Source organism: Galeopterus variegatus, unplaced genomic scaffold, assembly GCF_000696425.1.
Source record: "Galeopterus variegatus unplaced genomic scaffold, G_variegatus-3.0.2 Scaffold1004, whole genome shotgun sequence".
In the NCBI taxonomy this organism is placed as follows: domain Eukaryota; kingdom Metazoa; phylum Chordata; class Mammalia; order Dermoptera; family Cynocephalidae; genus Galeopterus; species Galeopterus variegatus.
The window spans coordinates 259,858-277,779 of NW_007727115.1; the positions used below are offsets into that span (position 1 = coordinate 259,858).

At 33.5% G+C, this 17,922-nt stretch overlaps 1 protein-coding gene across 1 annotated transcript in view; it reads right to left on the reverse strand.

The window, feature by feature from the left end:
- Nucleotides 1-17,922, reverse strand: part of TUSC3 (tumor suppressor candidate 3) — a 313,374-nt gene that overhangs the window by 172,273 nt on the left and 123,179 nt on the right. The window contains exon 4 of the mRNA XM_008574162.1: nucleotides 2,212-2,381. Within this exon, the coding sequence (XP_008572384.1) occupies nucleotides 2,212-2,381 (170 nt within the window). The remainder of the gene's footprint in view (nucleotides 1-2,211; nucleotides 2,382-17,922) is intronic.

Here is a 17,922-nt window from a genome sequence, read left to right on the forward strand (position 1 = left end):
ACTGAGGGTTGCGATCCGTTGCCGGACACGGAAAAAAAAAAAAAAAAAAAAAAAAATTCAAAAGTTTATTACAAAATAAGCTGTAATAAACAAATAAACAGAAAGCAAATAAATAAAGGTTCTTATAAGCTAAGTGTCATTGAAAAACTAAGGGTCTACATTTAAAGTTTAATTTAACGACATAATAAGCTAAGTAAAATACTACCCAAGGGATGTACCATTTAACAATATGTTACGATTAATGTTATTGCAATACATATAATTATATGTAACTGTGAAATAAATACTCGAATAATAACATCTTTCTAGATTATAGTTACAAAAAAATATAATGATCAATTGATTATACTTATTCTTAATACTGGTGATTTTAGGTAATCAATAAATTTAATTTTTAGGAGCAAACAAATGATTTTCCTAAAATATATTAGTATTATAGGATGCCAAAAGACATTTTTTATTTTTATTGGAAACTGAACTGTTATACCAAAATGCCAAGGATAGTGGTATTTTCGTCTGAAGAGGACTTTACAGCATCACTTAAGGTATATATACTCTACCCATATGTGCTAGCCCAATTCTGACAACAGTGTTAATACCCACTTGAGTACTGGTCCTCAAATTTGATAGGAGGGGAACTCAGAATCATCTGAAGTGCCGTTTTTCAAAATATCTTTGTTCACCATCTTCTCTATCCAATTCTAGTCATACCCCAACATACACTCATTATTAGGTTACCATATAAAAGGGTGAAGAATTCTTTTTTTGTTTTAGATTTTTGAGTCATTTGTTAAGATATATCTTTAACCTAAAACTTGGCTTATAATAATGTTTTAAAAGTTTTGTGGTTTAATTTCTCTCCTTAGCTAAATAAATAGGACTATTTACAGCTAGCATACTGTCTGTTGCCAGTTCTCAGGGTTTTGTTTTTGAGAATGGTGCTGGATCATAAGAGGGCTTCTTTACACCTCTTTAGAGTTGCTTGATAGCTACCTTAAAATTTTAAAGGCCAAAAATATTTGCTGTTTTGTTCTGGCAAAAATCTGATAACAGTAGATTTAAAAAGAGTTTTCAAATCTCTGTGATAAAAAATTTGGCTTAATTAAAACTGATATTCAAGCCATAATATATGTGCGTGTGGGCACACACACACATAACTGCAGTACATCCATGCCTTGCAATGTTCTTCAGTTATAAAAAGAATAAATTGTTGCTAAATGCAACAACTTGAATGGACTTTGAGGGAATTATGGTAAATAAAAAACCACCAAACTCAAAAGGTCATATACTGTATAATTCCATTTACATAATTCTTAAAATGACAAACTAATAGAAATGGAGAACAGATTAGTGACTGCCAGAGATCAAATTCAAAGGGCAGGGAGTGGAATGGGGGGTGGGTCTGGTTAAAAAGGACAAGAGATATTCTTATGATGATAGAACTGCTCTGTATTGTGACTGTATCGATGTCAATATCCTCCTTGTGATATCGTACTATATTTTTACAAGATGTTACCATTGGAGGACACTGCGTGAAAGGTATACAGAATCTCTCTGGGTTTTTTTTTTTTTTTTGGCAGCTGGCTGGTGCAGGGATCTGTGTATTATTTCTTACTATTGCATATAAACCTACAATTATCTCAAAATGAAAAGTTTAATTAAAAAACTATTTAAAAAGGTACTTGTTGTATACATATTGTATTTGTATTTGTCCAGAATTTTCTTTAGTTGTTCCTACTGACAAATATTTCATTCACTGCAAACTGTTTATTTCTAATAAACAGTTATTAGGAACATATTTCTAATCACTGGAGTTTTCATGAGGTAAATGGACTTCCCTGGGCAAAAGTAAGTCTTCTCAATTAAACTGTATGCTAAGATAGAGTATATTAAGGGGGCTACTGCACTGACCACAGATATAATTAGGTGACCTACAAGGCAATATGCGGGACATAAAGATGACAAATCTGTTTTTATGATTATATGTGGAATTGGTCAATAAATATTTTACATGCCCACAATAAAAGAATATTAGCCTATAAAAATCATTTTCTAGAATACACTGATTTTGAACTTACTTTAAATGTTCGGTTATATTTCACTATAACAATGAACAACTGTTTTTAATTACATACATCTACCTTAAATATAATAATTAAATATATAAGTCTAAGATAATACATTTAAGTTTTTTTTAAATATATAAATTACCTGCATACAGAACACTGACGCTGAGGCTGAAGAGCAGTGAACATAACAATCATAGAATAGTTTCGAGGTGGTGCCTTTATAAATTTTCGGAATTTATCACCATTCATTCGGAAAATTGAGCGCCTGGAACTCCATTCCATCAGCTGTTCTACTTTTTCGGCTAAAAGGTTCTGCAATTAAACATAAGAATTTAAATTTTACATAGGGTTAAAGTTCCTTAGTTTGTATTTCATATAAAGAGAATTGCATGAGATTGTATTTTACCCAAAATTAATTTGTTAAAAGTCTGTTTTGTTAATTTACCATATCCATATCCAAAATGAACAAAACAGTTCATTTTATTTTTCCTAATGATTTCAGTGGTTTATTTTTTTATTTTTTATTTTTTTCCTTTTTGTCTTTTTTCGTGACCGGCAACGGATCGCAACCCTCAGTGTTGTGCCCGTACCGGACCGGGACCGGCAACGGGATCGCAACCCTTGGTGTTGCTCCCGCACCTCGCTCAGCCAGTGAGCGGCTGGTCTGTATGTGGGATCCGAACCCTCGGCGGGAGCGCTGCCGCGCTTCCCAAGCGGCGCACTGTAGCAGTGCGCCACCAGGCCGGCCCCTCAGTGGTTTATATAAGACATATTAAAATCAAAACAATCAGATTTTCCCCTCCAGAAAGATGAAATAGACATAAATAATCCTAATCTTCCCACCAAATACAGCTAAAACTCTGGCTATTTATTTAAAAAAAAAAATCAAGGATAAGAAGACTGAAGGGTGGGGAGAAGGCAGGCTGGCTAGGGGCCTCAGACATGAAGAATATCATGGAGATGAGTTCCCTGGGTTTTCTTCTGCCCTCATAATATCCCAGACTGGCTGCTGGAGAAGTTGGTAATCCAAAAAAGCCAGTGGGCACAGACAAAGAAAAAGTCTTAAGAAAAGCTTGCTCTCTCTACTCAAAGGACAAGGAAAGGGGCAGCCTGGTAAGACAAAATACTCCAGCCAAACAACACAGGAGAGAGAAAAAACAAAAAACAAAAAACAAAACCACTCAGCACTACCCTTCATAGCAAAAGCTGAATGGGGAGCCTTCACTTGACTGTAAATTTCTCCCTAAGCATTTACATGCAACAACATAGAAAAATTTCACAAATACAAAGCTGAAACTATGTACAAAACAGTGTTGTATAATTCTATTTATATTAAGGTCAAAAACGGGAAAAAATAATCTACTATGGTAAAAGTCAGAATAGTGGCTAATCTGAAGCAGGCAGAGGGACAGTGGGGAGGCATAGTCACTAGGAGACAACACAAATGGAACTGAGGTACTAGAAATATTCTGTTCCTGCAGGGGGTGGAAAGGGAGGTGGTGATAGCATGCTAGCTTCCATACAGAGACCAAGTCCACAGACAAGTTTGGCAAAAGCCATCTAATCAATTCTATTCACTGTTTAGGGATGGGATTGTGTACTTTGACTGTTTTAGGTTGCTGGTTTGATTCTGGCTTGAATGACTATTGACTATTTAACCTAATGATTGTTCTTGAGATATGTTAAGGAAACTGCTTATATGCTGTTTATGCTAAAGAAATTGCTGTAGGAAGTACGTGGAAAAGAAAATGTTCACTAAGGGCAAGCTGTTTGTTGGTGGATTGACTTAGCTTTTTACAAACTGCATTCTGGAAAGTCACATTGTTTATTTTACTGCTATTACTAGTTTTAGTTGTTTAAAGTTAAATATAGCTTTAAAGGAGGTTAACAAAGCTGGTATTCATATTTTCCAAGTGCTTTCCGAGTGCTTCAAGATAACATTAAGCTCATTTACTGAACTAATCACCAAGGAAAATTTTTCAGTTAGTGGAATATTTCTCATTTAATTAAGAAACTAGATAAGTTACATCTGCCTTTAAAAACCAAACATGACAACAATGCATTGTCATAACTTGGTTTAACTGAATTCCTTTCTTAGCTATTGCGCAGTTACTACATTCTTTCAAAAATAAGCAGATATAAATCTTTCCTTTTTCTAACTATTGAAACCCCACAACTTGACAACCACTGTGCTACAGATTTTAGGGTACACAGTCATGCTTAATATTTTTAAAAATGTAAAAATATAACTTTCATACAATCATGTCTTGAATAAAGGTAGAATTCCAATTATATTTTGTCTTCCCATTACTGATAAGCTTGAAAATATTTTTTTTTTAAAAAATGCACATCAGTCTGCATCAGTGTGACAGACTCACTATTGGGATTTTTAAATTCTGTCATGGTGCCTCCTAAAAGCGCTGTATCAGTGTGAAATTCTAATGCTATCTGCAATATATTAATGTATAAGAGTGTGAGATTCAATATACCTTTACCAGATTTGGATATTCATTCTCATATTTTCTCATATTCTTTCTCTTTCTCTCTCTCTAACTTAATAATTAAAAATGGTATCTCGTGGTTTTAATTTGCACTGTTATTTTCTGGCAAAACTGAACAGTTTCCCACAATTCAACATGCCAGTTATCTTTCTCTCTAATTACCTCATGTCCTTTATCCTTGATCTATTCACAAATATGATTTAAATTTATTCCATAGAAGAGATAAAAATATATGCAATAAAACTCTTTACATACTAATCAATAATAAAAGTGTACCAAGGTAAGATTTTTGTCATTTGTAAATTGTCTTCTTTTTGCTTACAGGATAAACAAGGAGAAGCAGAGTAATAAATGAAAAAAATAATATTTTTAAAGTATATATTTGATTATATTTTGTGAATTACTTTTACTTAAAAATCTCAACTTACTATGTGAAAAATCTCAATTCTTTAAACTGGAAAAAAAAATCCATGTTCTGGCACCACAATGAAATATCAAATGCTGCTGATATTAGAAAGTGAAATCTCCCTTCTATTCTCTTAGTAGCCCAATTATTGATGATTCAATCAAGTTTCTCTTTTCATTTGATTATTCAAACCAGACTGGAACAGCAGTAAATTCCACACAAAAATTTTCCTATGAATTTTAAGTATCAAATAACTTTAATATTTTCTTCCAAAAATAGCATGAGGAATGATGGAAGTGTGCTTGCTGTCTCATGACAGTGGTGGTGGAGCCATGTCCACACATTTGTCAAAACCCACAGGAATACACAATACAAATGTATTTTACCTTACCTAATTATTTAAAAAGATCATTTAAATGATCATTTAGATCATTTAAATGATCATTTAGATCATTTAACATTAGAAGTCCCAAAATGAAACAAAAACATTAATTAATGAACCTGACTGTATTACAAGAAAATAACATAAACACTTTGGAAAACAGTATTTGATTGGATACTCTTAAAACTAAAGAGAAAAGGAACTCTACACAAATACCATCCTCTATTTCGTTTCTCACAGGGGTACGAATTAGCACTTCTGTTACTTTATGAGCACGCTGGAGTTAAACAAACTAATGAATATGTTACATATAAGAAGAGCCAAATTTACACTGTCAGAAAAGAACTGACAAATAAGGAAATGGGGAAGGCTAAAATGAATCCTGTGGCATTGGACGGGAGTTGGAGGCATCCATATTAACTTGAGGCTTTTAAAATAAAAATGCATGTATCTATATTTTACAAATAGATACAGAAGTAAATATAGACCTGTATGGATGAGTGGATTAGCACACATACACGTCCTAGCTCTGGCCACTCTCAGTAGAGCAATGACATCCTAATAGCAATAAGCACACCTAACACTGAGAACTTGGTTTATGAATACCACTCTCCATTAAAAGGAACCAGGGTTTCCCAGAGAAGTAGTTGATTAAAAGGGTGAAGCAGAGAAAAATAACATGAGACTAGAACATCTTGTGGTGCCAGAAAGTAAAAGAGTGCTCAAAAAAGTAATATCAAAGGATACAAGAACCAATGTGAAAAAGGTCCCCATAACCAAAGCTGGAAAACACTTGAGCAACAACAAAAATGAAATTAGTACTGAATTGTAAACCACAGAATATAACAAATACCCACAAGTCCATACTTAAATAAATAACTGCATGAATAAACAAATGAGGAGAAAGGGATAGTTCTTCCTTACAGAAGAATTCAATACGATAATTGAAGAAGCAATAAGGGAAACAGAAAATCATCATTAGACTACCACAGCGTGTAAGATCCTCAATGGGTTCTAAACTTAGTATAGGTGAAGTTTTAAAGAGAAACACAGTATCTGTATAGTATCCAAGTATCTCCTCAAGATGTTTATAAATTATCAAGACAAAAACAACACTTATCCAAAAGTAATCAGTGTTAACAATACCAGTAATAATTCATATCAATATCATGTACTCCCTGACATGATCCACTGAGGACAGATCACTTCTGTGGTATTCCTGCTAAAAAAATGCATAGCCTCAAACTAATCATAAGAAAACATTAAACAAACCCAAATGCAGTAATATTCTACAAAATAATTGACCAGTACTCTTCAAAGGTGTCAAGTTCATAAAAGACAACAAAAGACTGAGGAACTAACACATACTGGAGAAGGCTAAGGAGACATGACAACTACATGCTATGTAGAACCCTGGACTGGATCTTGGAACAGGAAAATGGCAATAGTGGAAACAGTAGTGAAACGTAAATATTGTCTATAGGTTAATAATATTAAACCAATGTTAATTTCTTGCTTTTGATAACTGTACACATTATTAACCTTGAAAGAAGCTGGGTGAAAGGCATATAGGAACTCTGGACAATTTTTGCAACTTAAAACAAAAGAAAGCAAAAACAAGAAAAATAAAAGCATATGATATAAAAATACATTATTTCCTTAAATTTTTTTAATGTGCACAAGTTTAATAATTGGTCAGTCTATTTTGGGATAATGAACACTTATGTGCTACAAATTCAGAGAAGATATTATAGTTTAGTGTTGCTTTATACTAGCACATTTTCAAAATGAATAATTATTTTTAATTTTCCCAAAGTATTAAGATGATGATCAAGAAGGTGAGAAAAAAGAAAATAATCAGGCAAAACTCTTACATCAATACATTTTGATATACTTGTTGGGAAATCTTCAGGATGATTCTTGAAGCATGCCCTGAAGAAAATGAAGCACAGTTCCAAAAGTACATGTATTTATACATAAGAAGTATGCATTCCCTAATTCAAAAAATATTTACTGAGTCCTATGTGCCAGGCACAGAATTAGGACCTGATAATATAACAGTAAATATGATACAGTCCCTGCCCTCACTGGCTACAAAGTTAAATTTCTCAAATTTTAATAGTGATTAAATTATCAAATTTTAAGAGACAGCTTTTTGGGACAGCTTTTTGACTTTAAAGATCCAACTTCCCTGAAAGGTACAAAAAGTTGGACGAACAGAAAACAAAAGAAGGAAGACAAAAACATTATAAAGCCTAAACAAGAACAAGAGAAGAAGAGTCTCCCTTGTTTAAAAACTTCGTAGGTGCCTACTGACAGAATAAAAGCTACAAGGAACATAAGATCAAGATCACTATCTGGCCCTAATCTCTATTTTTTTTCATCTCCTGTTCGTCTCTTATCCTCTACCTATACCACCTCATATATCTTATAATGGGTTTGGAGCAGATGGGATCAGTATTTTTCTTCATAAATTCCTTGGATAATTCTAACATGAAGACAGAGTTGAGAAGCTACAGCTCTAATCAGTCTCAAAAACACGGCACAATTTTTTTATATGACCAGGCCTAGCACAAGCTATTCAGAGGAAATGCCTATCTTACCTCTCTTCCACTATATTTCCCAGAGCAAATTTGTCCTTGTACTAAAAGACTCAACTCGAATAACCCATATCCAAGAAAGATCCTTTACTAATGTCCCCTAAGGGAATCTCAGTCCCTCCTCTGTAAAAATGTCTATTAGACCACCAACCACATACCTGTACAGCTATCTCCCCTTCTATACTGTGAGTTCAAAGGCAAAGATCATATTTTACCATCTGTGTAGCCCTAGATTTTTGAAAAATCCATTGAACATAATAGATACTGAAGCGATGTGTAACCAAACTAGGAGTTCTACTTTCCTTAAATTAAAAATTTTAGAACCCAAAATTCAGGGAGTTATTTCTAAATTCTATCTACAACAACAATATAGAGGAGAATCTAAGATATTTACAATTGGGCTTGGTAGTTTTAACATATTTGACTTTATTTTAAAATCAATAAAATAAATTGATATTCTAAAAACACATAATATGCAAATTTCTAAGAGTAAACTTTATATAAAAATACAGAGCACTATTTATAAACTTCTAAAATAGAAACTAGTCACTATTGAAAAGTCAAAAAGGAACAGACCTCTACTGTTTTTTTTTTTTTTTAGATTCATTTATGAACTGTTCCTATACCATACCAGATTATCTTTTACTCCACTTTCCACCCACAAGGATCAGAGTAACCAGTTTCTATAGCTTTTGCCTCAGTATCTTTTCCCTGTCCAACAGTCAGAGAGGCACCTGAAATTACTCTAAGATATATACCTTTGATTCACCTTTTCTGAATTATCTCATCTGTGCATACTAAAAAAGCACAAAGAAACACTACAAGGTATACAAATAACTATGTTAACTACATAAATGACATTTATAAACCAAGGAAGAACAATAAAACCTACCCAAGCCAAATTAAAATCTTTGTCTTCCCACCTCACTAATGTCACCATATCCCTAACAAAGAGTCAGACAATGACAATGAACCAATTCAGAACAGAAACCGTAATAATTAAATTTATTTTAAAAGTGTAGGCCCATCATGCACACTATATTACGGTACTCAAAAACAACAGGAAACCTCAAAATCAACAGAAAGAAAAAAATATTTACTGAGTACTTCTCATGTGTCAGGTACCATGCCCATTTTATGCATCAGGTGCCATACCAACAGCTCCACTCTCCAGAGAAAAAAAAATTCAAGCTCAGGGAACCTAAATTACTTACTCAAGATCAAATAAGCAGTTATGGATGAATTCAAACTCACCTTTTCCACTGTAAACTCCTACGCTATTTTCTTTATGTATTAGAGTTTATTTATACATATAAATGTGTATATATATACATTGTATTATACATACACAAATGCATTAAATAAAAAAAAAACTTGGGAAACGTTTAAACAAAAGTAGACTTTTCTATACAGTGAGAAAGTTTATTAGAGAAATTCCTCTAACTTAATTCCTTGACTTGGCCTAGAAATTATTTGTAAGCATGCATCATGAATGGCCAAAACTAGGCCAGATAAACAAGTTAACATGTAGTTTCCAGGTGCTTAAACATTTTAATATTGAAGAATGCATTTAAAAAGTGCCAATATATGAACACCATACCTAAAGCATGTAATAGCAAAAAAATTGACTATTAAAAGTTAATTTAGAGTACATGATTAAGGAGATTAAAGGATCAGATTCTTTACCAGGAGGTAACGTCAGAAGAGTTTAAATTCATCAGCTGTACTTCTATATTTTCAATATACATGAAGACTAAATTGGAAAGCACAATTCTAACCCAAGGAGCATATTTCATATATAAATTGATATATACCACAAATCCTTAGCAAAAGGGAATCTGCCAATCCAAAAATGATTATGTCATGTCCAAAGCAATTTACAAATTCATAGAAGCATGATTTAAATTTAAATGACATGAAAACCTAAATGTCTATCAACTGTTGAATGGGTAGACAAAATGTGGTATACCCACACAATGTGTTGGAAAATAAAAAGGAACAAAATTCTGATAAATACCACAAAATGGATAAACCTCAAAAACATTATGCTCACTAAAAGAAGCCAGACACATGAAATGACATATTGTATGATTCCATTTATATGAAATATCTAGAAGGGACAATTTATAGAGACAGAAAGTAGATAAACTGTTACCTGGATCTAGGAGTAAGAAAAGGGATTAACCCCCAATGGACAGTAGTATCATATTGGAGGGATAAAATGTTCTACAACTGACTTCTGGTGATGGTTGTACCACTCACAAAAGTTACTAAAAATCATTAAATTGTACACTTGAATGGGTAAATTTATCTGTAAAATACACCTACATTCTGTACTTTTAAAAAAATTTAAACGTCCTAGAGTACATAGGCTAGTGGGCACAAGTGAGCCTGGTTCAATGTTAAATACCACATCTCAACTTAGATTAGTTGTTTTCTACTTGTCCTTACATACTCACTGCCTCCATGAGGTGATAAAAAATAAAAATCTTAAAGAAAATAATATATGCTGTGATATAATACATAGAAAATGCCCCGTTGTCTCAGAAAACATAATTTTGTTTTCAAAGGTCATGTAGGGGAGGAAAATTAATTTCTCTCTAAACTTCATAGTTCTTAATGGATCTCCTATAAGAAAAGACAAGTTAACAACAGAAAAACAAACAAGTTTAATAACATGCATACCTCCTGTATACATGGGAGGTAACCCAGAGAAAGAATGAATCTCTAGAGTAGATCCCAAAGGTGCAATTTAAACTTCCCTGTTTGGGTGTGCTTTATGGTCTCTTGGAGAGAATGATGCTCATGAATTTAAACTCCCTATTTCCATTAAAGAATGAAACTTACGTGAAAAAAAGTTCATGCCTAAGGGAACTTTGTATAGTTAAGGGAGCACAGAAACATCCGTAAGGTAAAATATAATGCAACTTTTAAAAAACTGAGATAAATGCCATATGTATTAATTTAATTTAAAAATGGACAAAAGATTTGATGGCTCAAGTTCAAAGGACGACTACATGTATATGCAATATGACTTAACCAAAAATTATTTCTCTGAATCTCAGTTTCTTCATCTATAAAATTCAAATGACTCACAAAGATGTTGATAAGATTAAATGAGTTAAAGTACAGAAAACTCCTAGCACAGCATCTTACAAATGATAAGACACTCAAATTTTGTTACCTTCACTCTAGGTCAAACTCTATCAGCAACACAGATCAGGTTGCTAAAGAAACATCTATACTGGTGTTAAGCTGGATCTCCAATCCTTCTGTCCCTTCATGCGCAGGTCGTGAGTCAGAAAATTAAAAGAAGATTCTGACAGCTTTATGCAAGGTAGACATATTTTATTCTCCAGATGTGAGCTTCACAGACATGCTTTATTCTCAGACATGAGCTCTGCCGTACTCCACTGACCCTCCATGCTCTGCTGTGCCTTCCAAGCTCTAGTGTGCCTTCCAAGCTCTGCTGACCAGCAGTTCAGAGCAGTTGCCTTTATACTCTGTGGTACACGTACTCCACTGACCCTCCATGCTCTGCTGTGCCTTCCAAGCTCTAGCGTGCCTTCCAAGCTCTGCTGACCAGCAGTTCAGAGCAGTTGCCTTTATACTCTGTGGTACACAATAGTGGCCACAAGACCAGCATTACATAATTACAACAATCATGCTGAATCAGTAAATGGGCACAAATGCGCAGTTACACTTTTATAACTGGTTTCTAGTGAATGTGATGAATCTTGCCCATTTGTAACAGATGTAAGGTGAGTGAGCCTGAATAAGCTGTTCTTGTTTAAACTGTTTTCATTTTCCTTACAACTGGCAAATTGTAAAAATCTCACTAATACCTTCAATATCAAAGTTACCAAACATTATATGAATGTGTGACGGTAGTGGCTTTGCTGTTAAGTAAATGGCTTATTGCCAACTCTGCAAAGGATGGTATAAAAGATCTTATTTTTGTCAACACTAACTAATTAGTAGGGGCTGCTTTAAATTCACCACAGAAGAAGATTCTAAAACTGAGACTGGTCCTATTAGTAAAGAGTGTGTGAGCAGCTGGGTTTTGTCTGTTACTGGCACAAGAATGGGAAACAGAGATACAGGTGTCATAAATCTATCATTGAAAGAAAGTGAGCCAAGATGCCGGGTATCGGTTAAGCTTTATTAAAGGAAAAAACTCTGCCAGGCTGTGCTCAAAGTAGCAGGCAGCCCAGGGCTGCCCTGAAAAGGGGACAGCACCAGGCGTGGGGGTGGTAGAGCTTATATACTGTGCCAAGAGCTGGCTGATACCATCAAGGAGGGTCATTACATTAATGTGGATAGGGGTGGAGAACTGCATCCCTGCGGAAGCAAAAGGGGTTTCTGTTTGAGTCAGGAGGCTTCTCATAATGGGAAGTGGGGAGGGGAGAGGAGGAGGTGGGTGGCGCCATTTTGTACTTGGGCTTGTCTAAAGTGGTGCTGGTTATGTTGCAGATCTATTAATAATATATTAAAAAAAATTTTAAACTAAGAATCTTCAAGGAAGAAACTTTGCCCTGAGTACCTTCTAAAAACAAAGGCTAGCTGGTCTTACATACTGAAGAATAAGTCAGTCATATTAACTATAGATGCTTACTGCTCTTTGTTTTTATGAAAACTGAACCTGAAGGCAATTCACTATAATAAACAGACTAGCATAATTTATATGCCAGTCCCCAACATATGACATTACTCAATTTCTTCTCAATTCATGTTTTTTTCTAGTAATAAAAACAATTCATACCAGAAATACAAGAAGTGGTACATTTCATCAAACAACATGTAATAAAATTGTTCATTCCAAAGTGAAGCTTAAATTGAAAAAGATCTCTCTAATACTTCTAACACTCATTTTTTTGTTTCCAGCATTTTACCCCAGGTACATCTTAATGACCTGATGTACCAAAGCAATGATATATATGATTCATGTCTTAAAAAAGGATACATTTGCCAGTGGCATAGTTATTCATGTGTCTGCTACATGGTATTTATTCAGGTATCTACTATCATCAAAATAGCCACAATATAACTTGAATAATCACTCACAGTATGTAAATTTGGAATGAGAATAAGAAGTACATGTTGAAGGTACCAGTGACACACAGAAACATTTCATGATCCCTTCTGTTCTCTGCATTTTGCAGAAGCCTCTGAAAGAAAAAGTCTTTACTTTTCAAGACTTTAATATTTAAGGGGTTCAATCAAAGCCCAATGATAAATCAAACAGAAGCAACCAGATGCATACCACTTTGCATTTGGGAGAAAAGTTACCTTCAATTTCTGAAATTATTTGATCATAAAAATTTTTCTTAATTCTAAGCCATTTCCATATTTGAGTAAAATATAAAGGGCAATTAATGCTTCTAGAAACCAAAATATCAGAGACTAAGTGCTACACCACCTCATCTACTTTACATACTGTTCACTGAAGATCACCAATAGCCTCAAAGGCACTTAAAAGATCACAATGAGCTACACAATAAATAAGAAAAATAGACTATTTTTATCAAAAATATAAAATACATCAAGCGCACATGCCATAAAGAGGGCAAAGATTCAAACATTAGTTTAATCAGAAAACTTCAACTATCGTTATGTTCAAAGGTGAAAGGGTAGAAGATTCAAAATACATTATATAGGGCCGAGCCCGTGGCACACTTGGGAGAGTGCGGCGCTGGGAGCGCAGAAGCACTCCTGCCGCGGGTTCAGATCCTATATAGGGATGACCGGTGTGCTCACAGCGCTCACTGGCTGAGCGCGGTGCGGCCGGTCTCAAAAAGGACAAAAAAAAAAAAATACATTATATAGGGCCGAGCCCGTGGCACACTTGGGAGAGTGCGGCGCTGGGAGCGCAGAAGCACTCCTGCCGCGGGTTCAGATCCTATATAGGGGTGACCGGTGTGCTCACAGCGCTCACTGGCTGAGCGCGGTGCGGCCGGTCTCAAAAAGGACAAAAAAAAAAAAAATACATTATATAAATCAAACAAAACATTCTTTAATGTTTTTAATATTAAGCATTTTAAAATTAAAGAAAGGAATACTGGAAAATCCAAGACCAATTCTACCTCACAGAAGATACTAAAGATCTTTTGTCTAAGAAGGTAAAAAGAGAATTTGGCCATTTCTGACAGGTACAAAAGTATTGACACGTTTATATAGCTGTACAGTCTTAAGTTTTCAAGCCCAACATACCACAGATAATACCTAATTCAATTCGTATGACAGAAAATACCTAATTCAATTCAGATCTGAATGAGAAATGCAGAAATAAAGTTATTCGAGAAAACATTTATTCAGAGATATATGCTTCTTTTGAGAAAGAAGCAGCTTTCAATTGGTGCTACAATATTCAATTAAACAAACTTTTTCTAGAGACTCAGTAAAAATACGTCTAGCAACACATCTAGGAACACATCTTGTAACACATCTCTAGTTTTAATTATGGCTTTATCAACCTCTTCAGAAATTTTCCCTGTGGAGAAATCCACATTTTGGCTATCTCTGTATCCCTCAAAGCATTCTGAATGAATAACTCCTGATAGGCCTTCAAGCTCCATCTACACTGAATGAATGAGGAATTTGTAAAATTTCTAAGCTATAATCTAGGAATTGGTAACCTAGTAACCCTATTCAAATGTAATTTTTTAAACAGGGGTTTCTTTCAAACGTAATTTTTTAAACACATTTCTTAACGTCAATTTGTCAGTTTCCTTGCTCTGTTATTCTCTGATTCAAAAGAAAAAGGATATTATTAAAGAAGAAACTGTTTCTAAAACTTGCATTATATCTCATTTATATAAATAAGTGTCATAACCACAAGAACCTAAGAATTACTGTGGCCAAATTCTAAATTAACATTTCAAGATTTAATATCAATTTTAATTTCTTCTAGTATTTCCTTATTCACAAAAATAAAAGGAACAGTGCACTCACATAAATACATCAATATAAAAATATTAGAGTTTTTGCTCCATGTAAAACTAAACTATCGCCGGCTATAAGAAATTTTAAGAACTTTAATGTTAGATGCTATCTGGAGTCCTTAGTCAATCTGTAAATAAAATATTATGTTAATATTAAAAATAATAATAATAATGTTACATGCTGATACCTTAACTTTATAACACACAGAGAAAAACACATCAGAAAAATCACTCAATATTTTGAAATACTTAATATCTGATACTATTAGTAATAACAAAATTAATGAATGTATAGAATTATAAGAATTTAGGTATACCATGAAATAAACCTCATGCCTGAAATGTAAGGCCCCCATACAAAAACGAGGTAAGATACATTAAGCTGATTATAACAGTTAATTTATTAATCATACCTTTCTTAATATACCCTAACAAAATAATTCAAAAGAAAAAAATCTAAACATAGTTTATGTGATTAAGAGCCATAAAAATAAAATAGCTAGGAAATAAAGAACATATTAATACAATCAAATATTAGAGACTAGAATGACACATATGGTCTGTTACTAGTAAAAAAAAATTCTATATAACATCAAGTGGAAAGATAGAGTTCATATATTTACACTAATTACAACTACACAAAAGTATGCCTGTCTGTGTGTTGATAAAGATAGGTCATAAAGTCATGTAAATAGTTGAAAATGGTCTTTTTTTAGTATTAGCAGTTATTCCGTTTTATTTTTACTTCTAAGTGGAAACAGTTTTGTTTTTGTTTACTTATGTGAGTTGTCCTCATGACTACTTTTTACTGTAAAACTGCTTAAGTACAATACCCTTTTGTCAAGAGACAACATCACTAGAATGGGGACCATGATATTTTCTCTGAAGGATCAAAATACGAAGTCACTTTATAAGGGACAGTTATAAAATGGGCTAAATGAACATCCCATTTTTATTCTACCGCTGCATTAGATCCTATCACCATCTTTCTTGAACTCTTTCATATCCTTCTGTTAGATATTTATTATTGTAAAAATAAACATCCCATTTAAAAACAGGTACCAGATACAAAGAATCACAGCGGCTGTTTAGAGCAAAACAGAAAATCTACTCCTGGCTCTTCATAGCCATCTGGGCATACTCTCTTGAGAATACAGCTCCAGGCAAGATGGCCATTACCAGTGTGAATGAATGTAGCAGATACCCTACTATAATAATACACTACACATCATAAAATAATCTCCACTGCTCTAGAAGTCACTGTATATGACTCTTCACTATTAATGGATATGCTACAACTGAGGAAAAGTTTTATTACAAGAATATGGAAAAACAAAAATAGTAACTATGCATAAATTGCAAAGTTGAGATTTTTTTCAGCAAGTTTATTCTTTAGTCATAAATTTATCAGTAAAATCTGTAATGGTTAAATTATTAAAACCAAGAAAAACTAAACAGAATCCAACAGAAAAAAAGCCAAGAGCAAAGCTTTAAATGTACTTTGAATAGTTTTCCAATGCTTTTTTCATCAACTTAAAACAGGATCTGGTCTATCGAGTTACTTCCAAATGGCAGTAGCAAGTCAAGTATTTGGGAAGAACAAAAGATTTGCCTTGGTTATTTTGTATAAAAGATATACTATTAAAATTAACAGAGCTACCTACTAACTGCAATCTGTATTATTGGCAGAGGCACTAAAATCTCCAAAGAAACTTCTTACATGGGACTTTAATATTACTCAATGTCTTCTGCATACAGACAATATTCTAAAGTCATGTCCCCCAGGACATACTGAGATCCCTTACTGTTTTTTTCTTTTATCCCTATAAGATAAATAACCATTTCATATTGAAATATATTATTTATAAAAAATGAAAAAAATATTGTAAGGTAACAAAGCAATCAAAAAATTAAGGAAATTAAGGAATTCAGTACACATTAGATCCTCATGGAGAAAGGGTAAGTACTTGGGGATAAAATCTGAGAGATAAATCAAAATAAAGAACTCAGGAAAAGAGAAGCTTTGGGCATAATTCAGCCAACAGGTGAATCAAAATAAAGAACTCGGCAAATAAAAAAAGCTATGCTAAAAGACTTAAAGTTGAGGTTAGTGTTTCTTAAATGTAAATACATTTAAATACAGAACCAAGAATAAATAACTCTAGCAATTATAGTTACAGACACTCTTCCCATCCTGGTTTGCCCAGGAAGCTCCAAATTGCACTTACTATTCCAGCACAGTTATTAATAGCACCCCCCTACTCTCAGTAATATTCCAGTTTGGGTAAGTTGCATGGTCACTCAAGATTTTTAACACTTACCTTATGTTCCATAATTAGACAATGCAATTCATCAAACATTTAGAGATGAGGAAGGGAATTAGGGAGGTAATGTAACAGTACAAAATTTCCACATTTTTTATGCATATAATCAATCAATATAGACTTTAATTAAAATAGTGTTTATAGTTAAAGCATGTTGAAGGGGGAAGGATATTTATATCTTCAACTTAATTTAAAATACATTTTTTAAAAAGAGAGACTGATATACGATACACAAGACAGATATACAATGAAGCAAGCACAGTGAAATATTAATTGTAGAATCTAGATGGCAGATATTTGAGTACTTACTGTAAAATTCTACTAACTTTTCTATGTGTTTGAAAAATTCATAATTTAGAGGACAAATAAAATTTATGTAAATTTAATGACACCTATTTCTGGGTAGTGAAATGTTTTAGTGCATTTCTTTTTTGCTCTCATCTTTGAGCATTTCTATTTTGCCTTTTGTTATAATGCATTTTACAAATGTGTCACTTTATAACTATAATTGTAGTTTTTTAAAAAGTTGCCTATTTCCAGCTACTTATCAGTTTGTACAACTAAATTACAAACCTCTGAAAGCCGAGAACTGTGTCTTTATTCATCATTGTGTCCCCAGTAGCCAGTCCAGTGCCAGAGTGGGAGGGGGAGAAGGAGGAGGGAGGGAGGTTTTGGTGATGGGACACAATAACTAACTAC